The following is a 20,246-nucleotide window of genomic DNA, read 5'->3' as shown; positions in this document are numbered from 1 at the left end:
GGTAGTTAGCTGTAGCCAGTGTGCTCTGTGTAGGTAGTTAGCTGTAGCCAGTGTGCCCTGTGTAGGTAGTTAGATGTAGCCAGTGTGTCCTGTGTAGGTAGTTAGCTGTAGCCAGTGTGCCCTGTGTAGGTAGTTAGCTGTAGCCAGTGTGCCCTGTGTAAGTAGTTAGCTGTAGCCAGTGTGCCCTGTGTAGGTAGTTAGCTGTAGCCAGTGTGTCCTGTGTAGGTAGTTAGCTGTAGCCAGTGTGCCCTGTGTAGGTAGTTAGCTGTAGCCAGTGTTCCCTGTGTAGGTAGTTAGCTGTAGCCAGTGTGCCCTGTGTAGGTAGTTAGCTGTAGCCAGTGTGCCCTGTGTAGGTAGTTAGCTGTAGCCAGTGTGCCCTGTGTAGGTAGTTAGCTGTAGCCAGTGTGCCCTGTGTAGGTAGTTAGCTGTAGCCAGTGTGCCCTGTGAAGGTAGTTAGCTGTAGCCAGTGTGTCCTGTGTAGGTAGTTAGCTGTAGCCAGTGTGTCCTGTGTAGGTAGTTAGCTGTAGCCAGTGTGCCCTGTGTAGGTAGTTAGCTGTAGCCAGTGTGCCCTGTGTAGGTAGTTAGCTGTAGCCAGTGTGTCCTGTGTAGGTAGTTAGCTGTAGCCAGTGTCCCTGTGTAGGTAGTTAGCTGTAGCCAGTGTGCCCTGTGTAGGTAGTTAGCTGTAGCCAGTGTCCCTGTGTAGGTAGTTAGCTGTAGCCAGTGTGCCCTGTGTAGGTAGTTAGCTGTAGCCAGTGTCCCTGTGTAGGTAGTTAGCTGTAGCCAGTGTGTCCTATTATTATACTTAAAAAAAGACAAATGTGCAGACGCTCTTATCCAGAGCAACTTACAGGAGCGATTAGGGTTAAGTGCCTTTCTCAAGGGCCCATCGTCAGATTTGTCACCTAGTCGTCTCGTGGATTCAAACCACCTTTCGGTAACTGACCCAGTGCTCTTAACCGCCAGGCTACCGGCCGCCCTGTGTAGGTACTTAGCTGTAGCCAGTGTGCCTGGAAGAGTTTGATGAGCTTAAATGGGATTTGAGTTTTAGAACCAAATATAGCAAATGCATACCCTTGCATATACTGTATGTATGTGTAGAAACACAGACACGGACACACACATGGAAGTGTACAGATGCCCACAAAAACGTAACATAGCTATGTAAAACAAGACTTAAGTCCCTAGTTTTTAGAGTAATAGCCTTTGGGGTTGCATCCTATGATATAATAATTAATCGATATGCATAGTTAAGACTTTGGAGATCTTGGAAGAGTGTGCTGGGTGTGAAGGTTGTAAGCGTGGGTGTTTGAACATTTATTTGCATGCACATATATTTATGTGCAAATTGTGTGTGTGTGTGTGTGTGTGTGTGTGTGTGTGTGTGTGTGTGTGTGTGTGTGTGTGTGTGTGTGTGTGTGTGTGTGTGTGTGTGTGTGTGTGTGTGTGTGTGTGTGTGTGTGTGTGTGTGTGTGTGTGTGAGTGTGTGTGGGCCAGCCTCCAGTTCAGCCTCCCTTGTCACTTTCCGGCTGTCCGCCAATGCAGATATCACTCCCTCCCTCTGCTCTCTCTCTTTCTCTCTGTTGCTCTCTCTCTTTCTTTCTATATCTCCCATCATGCCTTTCTCCCACCTACCTCCAGGAGAAGGCTTCAATGGCCCAACACAGGAGTGCAGAACTAAGTCAAGAAACAGGCAGATCACACAGATATTCTGTTGTCATAGCTCATGGCCTAATTGCGCTTTCTCTTTATCTCTCTCTGTCAACTACAAAAATACATGCACACATGCACGTATGCACGGACACACATACACATGCACACACGTCTCACACACACGTCTCACACACACACACACACACACACACACACACACACACACACACACACACACACACACACACACACACACACACACACACACACACACACACACACACACACACACACACACACACACACATACGAACAAATGTATACATGCTTTCAAATAATGATGTAATAGTTCATAGCCATGACACCATGACCGTGTATACCCACATCATTGATTGTCTCTACTGCTCACCCATCAATATAGACCCATCAAGGTTCCGGGCAACGTGTTTAAACAATCCATACCAGCCTCATTCAGACCCCAGTCTGGCTTGGTCAGGAAGAGGAACTCAGTATAGTGGGCCATGCAGAGTTCCACATGCATGTGTGATATCCAAGAGCAACCAGCTATGTAATCCAACCCTAGTGTATAACTAAATGAATAGTCACTGGGGACAGTTTGTTAAAATAAATACAATGTGATGTAGCTCAATGTTGCCATACATTCTTTCAGTTCCTCAGTCCAGAAGTGGATACACAAACTAACAGTGGGGAACCGTGAGGGCCTTCTACACCTTCAGAGAAGACCTAAGAATTTATAAAATAATTGTTGTCGTTTTAAAATATACACTTTGTTTGAATTTCTATTTAATCTTTTCAATAATATTTCAATGGTATTCTGATTATATTATCCTTCTCAATGATATTCTGACTGAAACTCTTCAGGTTGTTTTGGAAAGGAAAGGGTTAACACTGAAGCAAAAAAAAGATCCAATCAGGATTTTTCTTTGTTGGTCTCCGGGGAGAGAAATCTAGCTAGCTATGTCAGCCATTGGCTAGGCCCTCAGAAGCTAGATAAAAGGCATCTGCCATTCAACTGTATTAGGGCATAATTTAGGAGTGACAGTGGAATCAACCAATCACATTTTGACTTGGGTGGGACGGTTCTTACAAAATCGTATGGAAACTTCCAGCTTCTTGAAGGAGGACAGGACACTGCACAATAGCGAGCAGTAGTTTTCCCACGGTTTACCTAGCTAGCTTTTGTTGTAAGCTAGTTAAAAGTGTGTAGCAGCTGCAGCATGTGTTATCGAAGAGGATGTTGTTGCTAAATTGTTACTCTGGCTTCACCCTTTTCAAGATGAACTTTCAACAAGAAGTTATATTTCAAATGATCATTGTCTGGTGAATGGAACTGTGTTTTTTTTATTGCAGCTCGCTTGCTGTTGTTAGCTGTCTCCTTGAAAATAATTTACAGTATGTGTGTGAAACATTGTTGCATTTAAACTTTAGATTGATCACTGGTTACTTTGTGTGGTGAACATGATGAAAAGTAATAGTTATACAATTTGATTGAGAAATGCTTAGCCTAATGGTTGTATATTTGTATTCTTATGATTGGGACCTTCTGGCTTATTATGTCTGAGTGAATGAGCTTCTTATCCTTTAACATCATGCTGTGTGTGACTGCTGTCTTTCTAGTGGCTCTATGTTTTTGGCTAATGGTGTTTCTGTATGCTACTGTACAATGTAGGCCTACAGTGCAGGCTACATTTGATAGCAGAGTTTGCTAAACAAATGACCTCCCGATACAAATCTTCATGATATCACGCAATCACGCGAATGTCCCAAAGGTTGCGTGTTCGAAACTCATCACGGACAACTTTAGCATTTTAGCTAATTAGCATCTTTGCAACTACTTACAACTTTTTAGCTACTTTGCAACTAATTACATGTTAGCTAACCTTAACCCTTACCTTAACCCTAACCTTAACCAAAACCTTAACCCTTAACCTTAACCCCTAGCCTAGCTAATGTTAGCCACCTAGCCATCTAGCTAATATTAGCCCCAACAAATTAGAATTTGTAACATTCATATGTATTGCAAATTCCTAACATATTGTATGAATTGCAATTCATAACATATCATATGAATTGTAATTCGTAACAAATCATATAAATTGTAATTCGTAACATATCATATGAAATGGATGAGGGACATCCACAAATGAATACATATTATATACCATACCAAACGTAACAGATCATACTCCTGAGTGGTGCAGCGGTCTAAGGCACTGCAGCTCAGTGCAAGAGGTGTCACTATAGTCCCTGGTTCGAATCCAGGCTGTATCACATCCGGCCGTGATTGGGAGTCCCAAAGGGCGGCGCACAATTGGCCTGGCATCGTCTGGGTTTGGCCGGGGTAGGCCATCATTGTAAATAAGAATATGTTCTTAACTGACTTGCCTAGTTAAATAAAGGTTTAAAAAAATACGAATTATTATAGATTTTTAAAAAATACTATTTTCAGTGTCTTAGTTTTAATTTTGCTATGTTACGTCTACCCCTGAGTACAGGTTGCAGGCAAACAACGAGTTGAGAGCTGCTTGCTCTTGAGATGATATTCTGGTGAAACTAAGCTATGTTGCACGCATGTCAATATATTTGTGCTTTGCGATGTCGTAGGCCACTTTGTGCATGATTTCTCTATTGTACTACATAATTGATATGGTGTATAGTATACCTCCACTACACTACTTTGATACACATCAATGGCAATTAAAAGTGAGTATACGCAATGCCCACTGAAACAAAAGTTGGTATATGGCATATCTTTTTTATTTTGTATCTGCTTATAGCCCACACTAACACTACTGATCATGAGCGAGTCACAATCACATCCAGGGCTATTCTTAAGCACAACGCAACGCGGAGTGCCTGCATACAGCCCTTAGCCGTGGTATATTGGCCATATATCACACACCCCCGAGGTGCCTTATTGCTATTATAAACTGGTTACCAACGTAATTGTATACCATCATACCCATGGTATACAATCTGATATACCACAGCTGTCAGCCAATGAGTATTCAGGGCTTGAACCACCCAGTTTATAATAAGGCCCTACTCCTACTCCTAGTAAGGCCTACAAGGAAGGCCACATGGGCCTGTTGCTGGGGCTTACCTGGACATGGCGATCTCAGCCTTCTGCTTGGCGATGTCTGCAGCCTTCTCGGCCGCGTCCACAGCCCGGTCCACCTTCTCTCTGATCTTACTGGCTCTGAGGGGGATCAGGTTCTTTCTCTTGCCGCTCACCAGGACATTCTGCTTGTACTTGCCCTCCTCCTTGGTCCCGTCAGGGAAGGTAGTGCAGCCGTACCCGTGCCGCTTGTTTCCCACCCACTCCCCCTCATAGTGCAGGCCATCCGAGCGCCGGCTCACGCCAAAGCCCGTGCGCTTGTCGTTCTTCCACTCACCGCAGTAGGTCTCTGTTGCCGTGGCGTCCACATCGTCCTCGGCAGCGGCCAGTTCGGCCTCGCCTTCTCCCAGGCTGATGGTGGAGTTGACTGAGCTGACCGTGCTCATGCCCGCCTCGCTGCGGAACGAGCTCTGCTTGGAGCGCTGGCTGGCCAGAGAGCTCCTGGACTCGGACTTCCTCAGTTTGAGTCCGCTGAGGATGGAGCGACCTCGGAACAGACCCTTCTTCTTGCCCTTCAGCAACTCTGCCTCACTGTGTGCCGTGAGCACAAAGCCCCCCCGCGACACGGCCGGACTGCCAGCGGAGCCCATCCCACCTACGCACGCCACGCCGGCCCGGTCCGGGAGCAGAGCCATCCCGTTACTGTGCTCCGAGCGCAAGGAGTTTATGGAGGTACGCAGCGGAGAGCGGATGACGGCTGCCATGCCGTACGGCACACTCTGCCGCAGGCCGTATCCCTGTCGCATCCCCCCCAGCCACTGGCCCTGGTACGTACCTGCAAAGAGAGAGAGAAAGGTCACAATGCATACCAATATGATATAACAGAATATCAATAAATTATTCATTTTTATATTTCACAATACAACAACAACACTAGTGATAGAGGTATGTGCCTAAGGGAGCTAATGAACATACTGCAGAGTCTAGCATGTGTAAATCCCTATTTGTCTGTGTCGGAACTCAGCTGATGACATTACAGCCTATTACAGTAATACTCGCTGATTGAACACACACTCTTCCCCTCCAGCATTGTCTACATCATACCTGAGACACTAAGTTCAAGTGCTTCAATTAGGGACTAAACCATGCAGTATTACCATAATAACAACAACCAAACATACCACTACTACTACCACTACTAATACCGCCAGTACCAACACTACTATACTAAGGATATAAAGTAAAAATACTGCATCCCAGGCTGTATCCCAGTCATCAATATATGTATGAGTGAAACTGTGGCGAGATAGTAAGTGAAGAGCACTCATAACATCTATCAACATGTCCATCCCGTTTTCTATCACTATGTCCATCCCGTTACCTGTCAGCACTGTTATTTAGGGGTCATATTGCCAACAAAATAATGTAATGTTCTTTTCCCTGAAATGTCCAGTATGGCAGCTGGTCATCATGTCGTCTGCCAACCTCTCTGATTGATCATGTCTCAGTGTGCTCCTATATAGAGGTAGCAAATGGACATTAGGTGCCTGAACAGCGTAACAAAGGACTGACCCTGACTGGCTAGGGTCAAAGGTGAGGTTCCACTTGGCACTGGATTCCATAACTCAATTCAGTGGTGCTATATTATGTCAAAAGTTTGATGGTAGATTTTCAGCCCGATGCAATACATGACATATCTATAGGGATAGGTAGCATTGTTTCCTATTGTGAACTACTCTCTAAGTCTATTTTATCTCTGAAAAGGCCCAATACTTGTTCAGTACACTGCCTTAGTAGTTTATATTTTAAAGATGTCGGAGGATTTTTAATCTCTTTTTCTCTATTTCCCATTCCAGTATAGGTCCATCTGTTGGATATCTCTGTAGTGCTGAAATCTAAGACAATTCACTGCATCTCTCTCTGTCTCTCTCTCACATGCACGCACGCATGCACACGCACGCACGCACGCACGCACGCACGCACGCACGCACGCACGCACGCACGCACGCACGCACGCACGCACGCACGCACGCACGCACGCACGCACGCACGCACGCACGCACGCACGCACGCACACACACACACACACACACACACACACACACACACACACACACACACACACAATCCTTGTGGGGACCAAACAATTGATTCCCATTCAAAATCATATTTTCCCTAACCCTAATCTTAACCGCTAACCTAACCCTATCTCTTAACCCTAACGCCTAATCCTAATTGTAACACTAACCCTAATTGTAACCCTAACCCTAAACACTAAGCTTAAAATAGCGTTTTTCTTTGTGGGGACAGACAAAATGTTTCCTTGTTTTACTATCCTTGTGAGGACTGCTGGACCTATAGGATCCATCTATGTACAAGTATTCATCTGTCTTATCTATATTCCATCCTTTCCTTGCTGCCAATGACTGAGCAAACCCTCTGATGTAACAGCTCTTCTGCTCGGTGATTCATTGCAGCAAGCTTTCTAGAATTTGCTGCTTAAGTGTGGAATCAGCACACATACAGATGTAGGATCTTAATTTGATCACCCTGTTGCAGGAGAACTGTACCGAAAACTTGTAGTGTATTTTGAAGTTTTAAAAGGCTTCTGAAGTTAGTAATTTTCACATTGACATTTCGGACTTGATTTTTCCCTTATGAAAAATGTATCAACCCCTACAAAAATGTCCATTAATTATAATCCTCATAATAATTAATATTTCCTGTTGCTACATGATTATTGTCCTGCTGTAGCAAACTGGCTCAAATTTAGATCCTACATCTGTGTAGGCCCATATAAGGATCCCAACCAATCTCTGCATCTGTTTTTGTATCACTCCTTCTCCACCCACCCCCCCCCCCCCCCAACCCTACGTGCACACGCACGCACACGCACGCACACGCACGCACGCACGCACGCACGCACGCACGCACGCACGCACGCACACACACACACACACACACACACACACACACACACATACACTCTCCCCTTTCCTCTCTGCCTTCATTGCTATCTTTGGGCTGACATGTCAGAGAAATGCACAAGGTTGGATGGCTCAATGAGGCAACAGCAGAGAGAGTGTGGGATATCCCCACCCCCACAGCAACACACTGCTGCTGCTACTTCTACTGCTGCTGCTGCTACTACTGATGCTACTTCTACTGCTGCTGCTGCTACTACTGATGCTACTTCTACTGCTTCTGCTGCTACTACTGATGCTACTTCTACTGCTGCTACTGCTGCTACTGCAGCTACTCCTACTGCTGCTACTGCTGCTACTCCTACTGCTGCTACTGCTGCTACTGCTGCTACTCCTACTGCTGCTACTGCTACTCCTACTGCTGCTACTGCTGCTACTGCTGCTACTTCTACTGCTGCTACTGCTGCTACTTCTACTGCTGGTGCTACTTCTACTGCTGCTACTGCTGCTACTTCTACTGCTGCTGCTGCTGCTGCTACTTCTACTGCTGCTACTTCTACTGCTGCTACTCCTACTGCTGTTACTTCTACTGCTGCTACTACTGCTGCTACTGCTGCTACTTCTACTGCTGCTACTACTGCTACTTCTACTGCTGCTACTGCTGCTACTCCTACTGCTGCTACTACTGCTGTTACTGCTGCTACTGCTGCTACTCCTACTGCTGCTACTGCTGCTACTGCTACTTCTACTGCTGCTACTGCTACTGCTGCTACCGCTGCTGCTGCTACTTCTACTGCTGCTGCTGCTACTGCTTCTACTTCTACTGCTGCTACTTCTACTGCTGCTACTGCTGCTACTTCTACTGCTGCTACTGATGCTACTTCTACTGCTGCTACCACAGTAGGATGGAAACCTACTGAAACCTACTACTCTTCAAAACAGGCCTGGCAGTCTGGGTGGGCATTGTATATTTCTGTGTGTTTGAGTGTGTGCGGGGGGAGAGTGAAATAGGTAGACAGAGCAGAGAGAAAGAGGGAGAGAGAGGGCAAGACTAAGACCAAGCTCTAACATATCTCTCATGTGGAGCTTTTAATCATTGTCATACCTCCCCCCGTTCCACACACGTCTGACCGTCACAGAGACAGCTGGCCAACATCTGGGCACACCCGCCCGATCCTATCAGTCAACAGCTGTGTGCCATATGATGGATCAAACACAGGCCTCAACTGATAGGATTACACTGATATTCCCAGAGAGAGAGAGAGAGAGAGAGAGAGAGGGAGAGAGAGAGAGAGAGAGAGAGAGAGAGAGAGAGAGAGAGAGAGAGAGAGAGAGAGAGAGAGAGAGAGAGAGAGAGAGAGAGAGAGAGAGAGAGAGAGAGAGAGAGAGAGAGAGAGAGAGAGAGAGAGAGAGAGAGAGAGAGAGAGAGAGAGAGAGAGAGAGAGAGAGAGAGAGAGAGAGAGAGAGAGAGAGAGAGAGAGAGAGAGAGAGAGAAAGCTAAGCTAGGGCCTTCCAGCATTGCTCTGGCACATCTATCTATCTAGGATCACTTCCTGTTTTCCAGCTCTTGATTTGATTTAATTGATCCCAGCACAGACACTCCAGAGATAGAGAGAGAGAGAGGGAGGGAGGAAGTATGAGTGCTTCTTCTGTGTCTGATTTAAAAATAATTTTTTTTAGCTTTTGCGACACAGCTGAAATAAGGTCCAGACTGAAATAACTTGGGTTATGTCTGGTTTCAACAGAGTCCATATACACAGAGAAGTGACTTATCCTCTCTTGACAGTTTGATTAGGTCCACAGCATATTAAGTTGTTATTATAGCTGGCAGACACATTAGCTAGAATCAGGTCATAATGAAAGACTTGTGTGTACCCCCCCCCCCCCCCCCCCCCAAAAAAAAAGAATAACAATACAAATAAAGACTGGTGTGTCCCCGACCTGCAACAGCAGAACACTTCTCAGTGAAGGAGGTCAAGCTTTAAAAAAGTTGAGAAGGGACATCTCTCTCTCCCATGAGAGAGCAGCGAATGTAAACTCTGATTCTTTGGCAATCCATTGACATAGCCATGGGATCATCATCTCACCATTACTTGTATCTCACTACAGCCATTAGTAAAGCATAGCTAGGCTAATGCCTGATGCAAGTTTGCACACATGAACATTAATTATGAGGCAAAATAAATACAATGTCACATCAAGCAGAGAAAAATACAGTAGTCTACCTGAATATACTTTGAACAAATGTGTGTTAATTGAATTCAAAGTATCAAGTGCTCCTGAAATGTCAGTGACATTTTCCTTCTGGCTTAATTTTGACATTGACATAAAAATCCTGTCATTACACATGCCATGAATCATTCCACATCAAGCAAAACATATTATATGCTTACTTGAGTTGTGTCATCCTTGTGTAGCCTTATAGACTTTAGGAATGTTTTAATGAAGCTGCATCGTGACCCGAAGTGTAGGCCTATTGTCATTGGAGCTCTCCAAGGTGCTGAAATGATAGCATTCTCTCTGTGGGGGTGGATGGATGCACGTTCATCATTGGTTTGCCTGAACAGTTTCCCACGCGTGTATGTGCCTTTACAGCTCGACCAGGATGTCGGAAAGCCTATTTCAATTCAGATTGACGCTAGTTTCATCAGTTAATGTGGCTGTGGTAGAAAACTCCGCGCTGTGGAGGCATCTCTCAGTCGTGTTAATAATCGGTGAGGCAAGCATATTATTCAATTTCCCCACAGCTATGAAAACATCTAGGATTCTGAACATATATTTTAATTCACAACGTGTCACATGTTGCCGGCGTTCAGATTCGGCCTAGTATGTGATGCATGTAGCCTGACTACAATAATCCTCTCTCGTTTATTTGCGTATTGGTTTTCTATGGACTATGCAACTCAGATGTTAAAACGAATTCGGTGGAGGTTTTCCGCCTGAGGGCTGTGAGATGGGTTTTACAACAGCAGTACAGGGGACAGCATGGAAATGGTTAAACGTGGAACGATCAAAGACGCGGAAACATCAGAGAAACCCTGATTAGATCACGCGCCAACCAACCCTCGGTCTGAATTCATAATAGTTATGTGTTCCTCTGTTTCTAGGTTAAACTTGTCTGTTGTATATTCACTCCAACAGAGATGGCACGTCTTTTTCAAAGTTTAGGCCTACTAAATCTGTAATCAAATGATGAATCTAATTTTGATATTATAGGCCGCATTGTGAGTTAAATTCATAACAGAGGAAATTGAGGATGGCAGAAAGTGTGTTTGGATTGTCTCTTTCATGAATTATTCATATTTTACAAAGTCAGCACTTGCACTTCAGACTTGTATGTTTGTGTGTGTGTGAGAGAGTGAGAGAGACAGACAGAGAAAGTGAAATATATATATATATATATATATATATTTCACTTCACTTTCACTTTCTCTACATATATATATATAGAGAGAGAGATAGAGAGTAATGTGCATGTAAACAACATGACTCACAACAGTGTAGTAAGATAGGGCTGTATGGTAGTTTGGAGCAACTCTCTTCAAGAAAAATGTCTAATTGCTGACACAAAAAAGTTCGGAATTTGGAGAATTTAAAAAAAATCTGGTGATGGTTACGCTTAGGCAAACAAACGATAAAGGAAAATAGAAATTGGGCATTTTGCCCATCTATCAGGTACATTTTTTAGTAATTAAATCTTAAAAACTGAAGTCTAGGTATCTTATTTTAATTAAATGTATAAAATATTGAAACAAAATGGCATTACACATCTCACTATTAATATCCCCACTATTATGGGGTTTTGATGTAAGGTTCCTCTTTTCATTATTGCGCCAAATCATCCTAACGTATCTTAAAACGGTCTGTTTAACTCAATGAAGTTACTTATAGATGATTTGGACATGATTTGGAAAATGCTCATTTAGGTACCATTGACTTGCAACACACACCTTAAATTTGACTGCTTTATTAAAAACTGATTTCAAATTCTCTCTAGACAAGTGGATTATTTATCTTTAGGCTCTCCTAATTGTACACTATATGACCAAAAGTATGTGGACAGCTGCTTGTCGAACATCTCATTCCAAAATCATGGGCATTAATATGGAGTTGGTCCCCCCTTTGCTGCTATAATGACCTCCACTCTTCTGGAAAGGCTTTCCACTAGATGTTGGAACATTGCTGCGGGTACTTGCTTCCATTCAGCCACAAGAGCATTAGTGAGGTCGGGCACTGATGTTGGGCGATCAGACCTGGTTCGCCGTCTGCGTTCCAATTGATCCCAAAGGTGTTCGAAGGGGTTGAGGTCAGGGTTCTGTGCAGGCCAGTCAAGTTCTTCCACACCGATGTTGACAAACCATTTCTGTATGGACCTTGCTTTATGCATGGGGGCATTGTCATGCTGAAACAGGAAAGCGCCTTCCCCAAACTGTTGCCACAAAGTTGGAAGCACAGAATCATCTAGAATGTAATTGAATACTGTAGTGTTAAGTTTGCCCTTCACTGGAACTATGGTGCATAGGTCGAACCATGAAAAACAGCCACAGACCATTATTCCTCCTCCACCAAACTTTACAGTTCTCCTGGCATCCGCTAAACCCAGATTAGTCTGTCGGGCTGCCAGATGGTGAAGCGTGATTTATCACTCCAGAAAACGCGTTTCCACTGCTCCGGAATCCAATGGCGGCAAGCTTTACACCACTGGAAACCCATTTCATGAAGCTCCCGACAAACAGTTCTTGTGCTGACATAGCTTCCAGAGGCAGTTTGGAACTCGGTAGTGAGTGTTGCAACCGAGGACAGGCAATTTTTACGTGCTATGCGCCTCAGCACTCGGTAGACCCGTTCTGTGAGATTATGTGGCCTACCACTTCACGGCTGAGCAGTTGTTGCTCCTAGATCTTTCCTCTTCACAATAACAGCACTTACAGTTAACCAGGGCAGAAATTTGACGATCTGACTTGTTGGAAAGGTGGCATCCTATAATGGTGCCACTTTGAGCTCTTGAGTAAGGTCATTCTACTGCCTATGTTTGTCTATGGAGAGTGCATGGTTGTGTGGTCGATTTTATACACCTATCAGCAACGGGTGTGGCTGAAATAGCGAATCCACTAATTTGATGGGGTGTCTACATACTTTCATATATAGTGTATATATATATAAAACGTTTATAGATATAACTTAATTCAATTATATATAGAACTTTTTCTAAATGGCAAAATGTTCGACCAATTTACCTCGTTTTGTTGTTGAAGTCACTTATTTTTTTTTAGATCAGACAGATTACAGTTTTAATTGAGCAAGAGTAGTGGCAGCCAGGGAAAGTGTTGGGAAAAGGTTTTGTGACATAAAGTGGTTTCTGCCTAGAACAGACACAGACAGACTGAAATCCAGGACAGAATACAGCTAGCAAAACTGTTGCAAAAACGTCAACATTCAAAATGAGCTGCAGTTAAAAGCTAAATCTCTCAGTAAGCTTAAATCGACTACGGATGTTATCCGGGATTTGGTTTTGAGCTTTTTCTGTCACAGAGAGGTGATGGTGTGCCCCTGTCTTAGATTTTTCCATTTAAGGATTATTAACACATAGAAACATCAGACTATTGATTTATCATTTGAACGCTAATTCTCCCAAAATTGCCCTGTACATCACAAAATTGATTTACATCGTGCTCATAATTTTGAATAACTGCGCATGCTATTTATTTGGCCTCATAGCATAATCTGGTTCAACAGCAACAAGATATGTACTTTAATAACTTCGATAACGCACCATGCAGGATGATATAACAACATAAATCAGCTGACGATCTACAAACTGTAGACCCCTCCACATCTCTACATGGTTCAAACCACTTCTTAACAAACCATGTTGGTATGTAGGTCAGGGATCACATTATACAGGCTACTGTACTGTAAGGTTTAACAGGTTGACTCATATCCAGATAGACAACTGTCAGGGCAGTTTCCTGTAGCTTTCAGTTTTGTGAGTGTGTTTTACTCCCAATCACATAGTATGTGATAATCAGCAATCACTTTGATCGTTATCATGTGACTGATGGTGTAAAATGGAGTGTCAGCAACCATCAGAAACACTTGTAAATTAGCTACATGACAATTATTAACTTCTCTTTTACACAGACTGTTGAAGTGTTCTCCTTAGATACCTTAGATGGGTTCCTTAGTCCATGGCCATTGGCAGTATAGAATGTCTGACTCCATCTGAGGGGTAAGACATTGGAAAGACAATGCTACTTTAACCTCCCTGTAGCTTTGACTCCTCCCTCCTCTCTGTCACTGTCTACTGTGATTGTGATTAAGCAGCCAGATTAGTGCCCAAATAAGTAAACACCATTAGCAAAGTCAACCAGCCAATCAGAGCAAGGAACACTGAGTCCCCTGTGACACGCTGACCTGCTGCGTGTCTGTGGGTTTCCACAGCAACTTACTGTACAGAGACAGAGGCAGTGAGGCACGAGGGAGACAGAAAAACAACTGCTCAGAGCATAGATCCTTTTCCTCCTTTCAGTTGTGGTTTGATAAGGAGGTTATGCAACATGTGTGAGCACAGATCAGGGGTAGAATGCGAGACTATTTCTTATTTATGATGATGGATGTTGTAATCAGCTGATTAACGTTGTTGTTTGGCAAAACATGCTGTAGCTTACAGACACGAGGAGTATACTGGTGTCTTTTAAAGACACTGACTGATTTACGAACACATTGAAGTGTTACATAATGAATACTGACTGTAGATATCAAGTATCTGAGTGTCTCTCATACGACAATAATCGACTATTCCTCATTCTCATACATCTTTATCTACCAGTTTATCTTCTACAAATCCATTTATCTCTATTACATCTCATACTCATTTCATTATAACAAAGCCTCACAGGCCTAGTGCTCTCTTCAGAGTGGATACTGTAACTGTTATCATTGTGGATATACTACTGTATCATATCTGTTCTGCATATTCTGTCCTCATTAGCCTGCTCTCTCTCCTCGTTCAGCCAGTGTTGGGTGGGCTGCTGGTTGGGTGCATGATTGTATAAGGTGCTAGAGAGTTAAATAAGCTTAACAATGGTGTTGCACCAGGAGGTTTCACCAGAATAATTCAAACTATTCTACAGACAGTTATGTCCTTTAACTGGGTGATTGTTTTAGTACCTTTGTTTTGTGATATGAAATGTTTTGATGAATATATCTGGATGGATCTGGAATCCACCTTAGGAGAGAGTATGTGTGTATTTGGGGTATAGTAAGGACTTCCAGGCTCTCATCACTGTCATCTTCAAAGTGTGTAGAGTATTTATGGCCTTAGAACTGGATCTCTCCCAGCCCAGCCTGGTCTCATAGACTAGCCGTAACATAGTAAACATATATCAAATCAAATCAAATTGTATTTGTCACATGCCCCAAATACAACAGGTGTAGACCTTACCATGAAATCTTTACTTAAGAGCCCTTAACCAACAATGCAGTTCAAGAAATAGAGTTAATAAAATATTTACTAAATAAATGAGTGTTAAAAAAAAGTATCAATCAAAAAGTAACACAATAAATGTACATAATGATAACGAGGCTATATACAGGGAGTACCAGTACTGAGTAAATGTGCGGAGGTACAGGTTAGTCGAGGTAATTTGTAAAGTGACTTTGCATTGATAATAAACAGCGAGTAGCATCAGTGTAAAAACAAATCGGGGGGGGTCAATGTAAATAGTCAGGGAGGATTAATTGTTCAGCAGTCTTATGACTTGATGGTAGAAGCTGTTAAGGAGCCTTTTGGTCCTAGACTTGGCACTCCGGTACCACTTGCCGTGTGGTAGCAGAGAGAACAGTCTATGACTTAGGTGACTGGAGTCTTTGACAATTTTTTGGGCCTTCCTCTGACACCGCCTAGTATATAGGTCCTGGATGTCAGGAAGCTTGGCCCCAGTGATGTACTGGGCCGTACTACCCTCTGTAGCGACTTACAGTCAAATGCCGAGCAGTTGCCATACCAGGCGGTGATGCAACCGGTCAGGATGCTCTCGATGGTGCAGCTGTAGAACCTTTTGAGGATATGGGTACCCATGCCAAATCTTTTCAGTCTCCTGAGGGGGAAAAGGTGTTGTTGTGTCCTCTTCACAACTGTCTTGGTATGTTTGGACCATGAAAGTTTGTCGGTGATGTGGACACCAAGGAACTTGAAACTCTCGACCCGCTCCACTTCAGTCCCGTCGATGTTAATGGGGGCCTGTTGGGCCCTCCTTTTCCACCGAGACCAACAAATTAGTATGATATGTTACACTTGGTATGGTTAAAAAAAATGAAAGTAGGTTTGTTGGTTGTGGTGGATAGGTGGCATACAATGCGAAAGTCGAGCAACTCAAAGATTGCGAGTTCTTTGAGACAACTTTAGCATAACATTATAATTCGTAACATATCATATGAAATGGGTGATGGATATAAACAAATTAATACATACCATATAAAACGTAACATATCATACTAAATGGAGCGTCTCGGATTTACGTACAGAAGGATACAAAATGCTCTGAGACCAGATTGCCCAGCCAGGTTCACCATGAGTTTCTCTGTCTGGTTATGGGAACTTCACCCTGACTGCTTATTTCCTATTCATGGCTGTACAGGTAATCTGGAATATCTCTTTCTCTCTCTCCGACTGCATGCAGAGTCCGGATGGCCTTAATTTGGGCCTTTAATGTATCTCCCATAGCAGCTCGAGCAGCGGAACTGCTTACTTAAATGACAGATGGACGGAGAAAGAGAGATTAGTTTCTGAGTGACAGGAGAATAATGAAGCAGGAGACAGTTAAATTTTGTGTGTGTGTGTGTGTGTGTGTGTGTGTGTGCGTGCGTGCGTGCGTGCGTGTGTGTGTGTGTGAGTGTGTGTGTGTGTGTGTGTGTGTGTGTGTGTGTGTAAGGCATCCATATGTTGATGCCTTACACAGAGGGTACTACTCAGCCATAACATGACTCAGTCTGAGTCTGGGTCTTACCTCCATCAGAGTAGGTCTCCGTACCGTATCCGTCCTGAAGACCGTTGTTCCAGGTCCCCTCGTACTTCCCGCTGGTGCCGGTGCTCTCCCTGAGGCCGTAGCGTCCCTTAAATCCACTTGTCCACTCCCCCTTGTACACCCACTTGCCCTTGTTCTCAACACCAATCCCATGGCGCTTGCCCTGCGCCCAGGTGCCCTGGTAGGTGTTCCCACTGGGCCAGGTGTACACCCCCACCACCTCAAAACCATGGCTCCAGGACCCTGAGTACTCGCCTTGGCCCTTCGGCCCAGTGCAGATGCCATGGCCGTGGGCTTTGCCTTCCTCCCACCCGCCACAGTATGACCCCCCATCATCAAAGTTGAACCTGCCCCCAGTGGACATGCATGAAATAGGTTTTGGCAAATCCCCCAAATCTCAAAAAAAGAAAAAACACAGTTGGGGGCGGACTTGGTGATGATGAGGTGTGAGGGGGAGGAAGACACACATACAAATCCCCTGGGTTGACTTAAAGAAGAAAAGGAAAAGTAGCCCCCAGATTGTAGGGTCCCTCCTGTGAGGCCGGAGCAGCGGGAGCCTCTTCAGACCATTCTCCTGGAGCTGTGGTTCACTGTCACTCCCAGTCCAATCTCCTACAGTCGCAGCTCACAAATGGGAAAAGGCCTATGGCAGCCATGTGTCTTCCCTACTGACACAAATGCAGAAAACCCTCCTTCTCCGGGTTTTGGGTTCTGGCCCCCTCCCTCCACGCAGGGCCCCACCTCCGGCACTCTCCCAGCCGCTCTTTAGCGCTCCCTGGCAGCTGAGCACCACCAGGCTCCACCTAGAAACCCCAGGTAACACAGCTAACAGTCAGCCGCTGGCCAGATCCGACACCATTTACAGCTTTACAGATCCATCTCTTTTGGCTGGCTCAGCTTGTCGTCTGTACCCAACCCACCCAACATGCTCCTGCCGCACAGTGCAATACAGAAACAGAGAGAGAGAGAAAGAAAAAAGAGGGATTCAGCTTGTTTCTCTCCTGATGCCTCTGCTAGTGAACAGCAATGCAGTCTCTTCCCATATGCACAAACACATACGTACACTCTCACCAACAGCAAGTGCGCACACGGACCATGAAAAAAAACAAGTGATCTGATTATTTTCCTCCTCTCTTTTCCCTTTCCCTCTCTCTTTTTTCATCCAAGTCCTTAAGTGTCCTTAAGGTTGAGCGATGCTGATGCTTTTATTCTTGTTCCCTTCCTGGTGAGAAATCCAGATTTATCTCTGCTTTTCCTCCTCTTAATGCGCCATGCTCTTAATTTTTATGTATCGCTATCTGCCTTTTCGGTTGTTGTCTTATTCCCCCCTTCTCTCCTTATGGTTGGGTCTCTCTCTCTTTCTCTCTCTCTCTCTGGTGTCTCTCAAATCTGCTCATTAGAGGAGGACTGTTCCAATGCAGCCAACACCCCCTCCCCCTCACATACATGCTCCTGTTTTTAAAGAGACAGAAGCAGCATAACATCCAAGCCTCTCTCCTCTCTTTTGCAGCCCTGAAGAGCAGAGATTGCTTTCCTATTTGCATGCTCTGCTCTATTTGCATGCCTTAGCCTTTTCACCTCTCCATCGCTGGTCTGTGCATAAAAACATATTTAATCATTATGTAAGAAAATTATATGGTAATAAATAGAGACTGGTAAATCTGTTTATTAGATAGTATTTATTAGATAGTATTAGATTAGATAGTATTAGATAGTATTATCTGTTGAATCATTATGTTAGGTAATCCTCCATAAACACTCTTAATACTGTAATAATAATAATGTAATGCACATTAGTTTGACATGATATCAGAGGAATAACATTGACATACCAAACTTAAATGATTTACATTTTAACATCCAAAGTTAAGACATTATTGAAAGATACAGATGAAGAGGATGCTGAGTTAAACATCTCTATGTTATGACAAGGTGAAGGTGACAAGGTCATAGTGACTAGGTCATGTTCTCCTTTTCAAAATGGCGCTGCAATGGATAGCAGCCGTTTTACGCGCTCCTGACCAATTCTGCTATTTTGTGTGCTTTTTTGCGCTGATCTATTTTTTTTGTACATAATGTTTCTGCCATTGTTTCCTATGACCAAAAATAGCTTTTGGACATCAGAACAGCGATCACTAACCTCAATTTGGATGAAGAAAGGCACAGGGTGAACCCAAAGTGCAAAATATAAAGTACTCAGGAAATAGTAGGAGAGATTCCTCTCAGGAAAACAAGTAACATTTGCAATGACCAACAAAGACAAATGGCAGAGGGAGTATATATACACTGTGATAGAGTGGGGATTGGAACCAGTAGTGTGTGATGATGACGAGACAAGTCTGGGGATGATGAGTGAAGGGCGTTTATCAGCAGTTGGTTCGGCAGCAGCTAGAAGGCCCGGCGACGCCAAACGCCAGAGGTGGACAGGAGGGGGAGCCAAGTGAAGGCTGGTGTGACACGTCACCTGTGCAACTTGAGGCGAAAAAACCTCTAGATCACCTTTACTCTACACACAGAAATGCATACAAAGATCGCCCTCCATTTGGCAAATCTGACCATAACGCTATCCTCATGATTCCTGCATACAAGCAAAAACTCAAACAGGATGTACCAGTGGCAGTGGTCCGAAAAAGCGGATGCTAAGCTACAGGACTGTATCGCTAGCACAGACTGGAATATGTTCTGGGATTCATCCTTGAAAAGTTTACCACATCAGTCACTAGCTTCATTAATAAGTGCATCAACGATGTTGTCCCCACAGTGACAGTACGTACATATCCCAACCAGAAGCCATGGATTACAGGCAACATCCGCACTGAACTAAAGGCTAGAACTGCCGCTTTCAAGGGGCGGGACACTAATCCGGACGCTTATAAGAAATACCGCTATGTCCTCTGATGAACCATCAAACAGGCAAAGCATCAATACAAGGCTAAGATCGAATCCTACTACACTGGCTCTGACACTCGTCGAATGTGGCAGGGCTTGAAAACTATTACAGATTACAAAGGGAAACACAGCCGCGAGCTGCCCAGTGACGCGAGCCTACCAGATGAGCTAAATGCCTTCTATGCTCGCTTTGAGGTAAGCAACACTGAACCATGCATGAGAGCACCAGCTGTTCCAGATGACTGTGTGCAAGACCTTTGAACAGGTTGACATTCACAAGGCCGCAGGGCCAGACGGATTACCAGGAGGCGTACTCAGAGCATGTGCTGACCAGCTGGCAAGTGTCTTCACTCACATTTTCAACCTCTCCCTGACCCAGTGTGTTATACCTACATGTTTCAAGTAGACCCCCATAGTCCCTGTGCCCAAGAACTCCAAGGTAACCTGTCTAAATTACTATCGCCCCATAGGACTCACGTTGGTAGCCATTAAATGCTTTGAAAAGCTGGTCATGTTTCACTTCAACACCATTTTCCCAGATGCCCTGATCCCACTCCAATTCACATACCGCCCCAACAGATCCACAGATGACGCAATCGCTATTGCACTCCACACTGCATTTCCCACCTGGACAAGAGGAACACCTATGTGAGAATGCTGTTCATTGACTACAGCTCA

General features: G+C 44.2%; 1 protein-coding gene across 1 annotated transcript in view; it reads right to left on the bottom strand.

The window, feature by feature from the left end:
- Positions 1-17,539, bottom strand: part of LOC120053420 (junctophilin-3-like) — a 30,979-nt gene extending 13,440 nt beyond the window's left edge. The window contains exons 1-2 of the mRNA XM_039000545.1: positions 16,662-17,539; positions 4,775-5,564 (exon numbers count right to left, since the gene is read on the bottom strand). Of these exons, the coding sequence (XP_038856473.1) occupies positions 4,775-5,564; positions 16,662-17,043 (1,172 nt within the window). The 5' untranslated portion in view covers positions 17,044-17,539. The remainder of the gene's footprint in view (positions 1-4,774; positions 5,565-16,661) is intronic.
- Between the last annotated feature and the right edge of the window lie 2,707 nt (positions 17,540-20,246).

Source organism: Salvelinus namaycush, chromosome 9, assembly GCF_016432855.1.
Source record: "Salvelinus namaycush isolate Seneca chromosome 9, SaNama_1.0, whole genome shotgun sequence".
Taxonomy (NCBI): Eukaryota; Metazoa; Chordata; class Actinopteri; order Salmoniformes; family Salmonidae; genus Salvelinus; species Salvelinus namaycush.
The sequence above is the reverse complement of the archived record's forward strand: the minus strand, read 5'-3'. Positions and strand labels throughout refer to the sequence as shown.